Genomic DNA, 2958 nt, shown 5'->3' on the forward strand with positions numbered 1-2958 from the left:
CGGCGTCACGGAGGTGGGAGAGCTGTCTGTCTATCATAAGCAGTTAGTTATGGCGATGCGCAAGAGTTACGAGGCAGCGGAGAGTGCACGGGAGCGTGAACAGCGCCGCCAGGCCTCCTACTACAACCGAAAAGTGAAGAACCGGCGTGCATTTAAGCCAGGCGATCGGGTGTGGATGTACCGACCGCCTTGAGGACCAAAAGCAAGTAAATTTGTCCACCAATGGATGGGGCCGATGAAGATTATTGAACCCGCAGGGTTTGAGAACTTCTTGGTCGAACGGGAGGATCAGAACGGGGCACCCGAGCGATTTATAGCTCACGTGTCCTTCCTAATCACCTACTATTATTCGGTGGACTTGCTGAAACGTGTGGCGGCAGACATCGCGGCGCAACTGGAGTATGAAAATTCGGGCGAGTCACGTGAAGATGTCCAGGCAGCAAGACCGACTGCTGGATCAGCGAAGGTGCCTGTTCAAACAGCAGCGGGAGGAAGAGTGGACAAACGCAAGGCAAGGACGATGGACCGTGACGAGGCGTTGCGAGTCACGTGTGGCGCAATGGTGGAGGTCCGAAGAAGACGACGTTAAAACAAGACCGGGTGTTATGTTCTCGAATACGAGTTGCGACCAGTGCGGCGAGGGGAGTGTGCCACAGGAGCCCCTAAGAGCGCGTGGGTCTCCGGAGCAGTGTTCGACGAATTGTACGCGGCCGACAGAGTCGTGGAAGACTCTGTGGTGGAAGAAGGCGTGTAATGGATCGAGCAGTCGAGTGGACCACATGGCTGCAAGGTCAGGTGATGAGTAGCAATACACGTGGAATGCGAACGACGGGTTTCGCATGGATGATGAGAGGGAGGTGGACGATGTGTGAGCGTGCCGGCTGGCGGCCAAGGTCGTGAAGCCAGCCGGGGACGATGGGTGCTTCGCACACCGTGAGTGCAGTAGTCAAAGAGGTGATTGGCAGCACGAGTGGGATACGACGCCAGTAGTATGGACGAAAGAGGCCGACATGAGTGTGCTGACTAGTGGTCAGGCTCATGGGAGCCGAAACGAAGGACGGAAGAGGCCGACGTGAGTGTGCTGGCTAGGTGGCCAGGCTCATGGGAGCCGAAACGAAGGACGAAAGAGGCCGACGTGAGTGTGCTGGTTAGGTGGCCAGGCTCATGAAAGCCGAAATGGATGATGAGGAATAGTGGGGTGGGCTATGTTGAAGTACCGCGCAGCAGCCGCACTGCAATGAACAAAGGAGGGGAGCAGTGTGGGGCGAAGCTCACTTTTGGATCTGCGGCATTAGCACAGGACCTGACACGTGTGTGGCGGAAGACGCACTTTGGAGACGGAAGAGGGAACGAGGACCGGCAGACGAAGGCCGTCCGAGTCACCGAAACGGAAGAGCGAGCGAGCAGGGAGGGGCGGAGGCCGACCAGCTAGCGAGCAAACTACAGCCAGCGGAGCACGTGCCGACCGTGCGGGCAGCGCCGACGATAGGAGGGCGTAACAAGGGGCTGAGAGGCACCTGAGGCCTGTGTGAGGAGTCGGGTGGCGCTCGGTGCGGGGAACGCACGGGCGACGAAGTAGCGCAGCGGCGTAAAAGACTAGTGCTTGGAATAGTACACGAGGGTGAGTAGGAGCGAGTAGTGCAGCAATGGTTGTGTTGCGTAAATATAAAATAGGAACGGACACTTCTCAGTGGACGTTCCGGCGCAGGACCGAGTGGGTTCTGTCGGCCAGTGGAGTGAGGAAGTTCCGTACGGGCGGCGACTAACCAGGGCGAACCCCCAGCGCAGTACTTGTGGAAGCAGTGCGACCTGCCCCACGGCCGGACAAGATAATTGGCCCGTTACACTTCTTTCGTTGCTTGGATGCGTTGGTACACTGTTGAAAAGGTAGACGCGCCAGCGTTGGATACGATATTGACGGTAGAGCCATCAATCCAGCTAGGAGCAACAACATAATTTGCAAGACAAACCCCTTGCTTCATGAACCCTCTTGGTTTTGAGTCACCTTGCTGAATCATAGTAACATGGGGGAAATCCTTACTGGATGCCCGCACTGTTATACGACCATACAGTCCAATTGCTCAAAGGCTCTCCAAAAGTAGACACGAATTATAGAAATTGTCTGTATTGACAATTCGTCGCGATCCTTGCAGTGATGCCGTGACTTCAATGACGTGCGGGCGAATATCGGATGACAGTTTTGTGAGCTATTGTAGCTCTCGTATTTCAGCTCCTGGTACAACCCCATGCAGGCGGTCTTGGAGCTCACTGGCACAGTGCAATTTGAAGCCAACATAACACGACGTTGAACAGCAACACGCGTAAAGCTTGAAATGATACTTGCCACTAGGCTTACGAGGGTTGTAAGCTATAACGTGACGGGCATACTGTGACCTGCAAGCAATGCTGGCTTCATCGACAGCGGCATTTCGACCGACAATCACATGATGCGTGCAACGTGACGTGAGAATATTAACGAGAGGTCGTATTCGTGCAGCAGGATCTCGCTGGACGTCGGATGTCGTAACTTGCGATCGAAAACATACGTTTTTTCAAATGTAAAGAAATCGTTTCCAAGACATCACACACTCCAAACATGTTGAGCGAGCTCCAGAAAAAATACTTGCTTCATCATTATAAAGCCAATAATGTCTCATCCCCCCTATCGAGGAGAGCCATGTACCACAAAATCCCCAGAAACTTCATGAGATTATCTAAATCCACACTTCGACGTGATGGGGAGCCACTGGCTTCGGCATATTCATTCGTAAAAACTACGACTTGGTTCCAGAAAGACAGAGGAAAAAAAACTAGAGGTAGCAGAGTGACCAAACAGCCCACGACTTCCATCTCGTAGTACGGTTGCCAGCGAGCCGTCATGCTGTGAATTCAAACCAAGTGGTTCTACTTGAGAGGCTTGAAGAAAAAGTCATGGCTTCGATAGCTTCGACTATCGTG

The 2958-nt window shown here is 53.7% G+C and overlaps 1 protein-coding gene across 1 annotated transcript; it reads left to right on the plus strand.

The window, feature by feature from the left end:
• Window positions 1-55: 55 nt before the first annotated feature.
• On the plus strand, window positions 56-1521 carry PITG_20362 (uncharacterized protein; the record flags this gene model as incomplete). The annotated part of the gene is made up of 3 exons (XM_002895719.1): window positions 56-169; window positions 381-790; window positions 1296-1521. The coding sequence occupies 3 exons, from the start codon at window positions 56-58 to the stop codon at window positions 1519-1521; spliced, it is 750 nt and encodes a 249-aa protein (XP_002895765.1).
• Window positions 1522-2958: the final 1437 nt, after the last annotated feature.

Source organism: Phytophthora infestans, genomic scaffold (genome assembly GCF_000142945.1).
Source record: "Phytophthora infestans T30-4 supercont1.138 genomic scaffold, whole genome shotgun sequence".
NCBI classification, from domain to species: domain Eukaryota; phylum Oomycota; class Peronosporomycetes; order Peronosporales; family Peronosporaceae; genus Phytophthora; species Phytophthora infestans.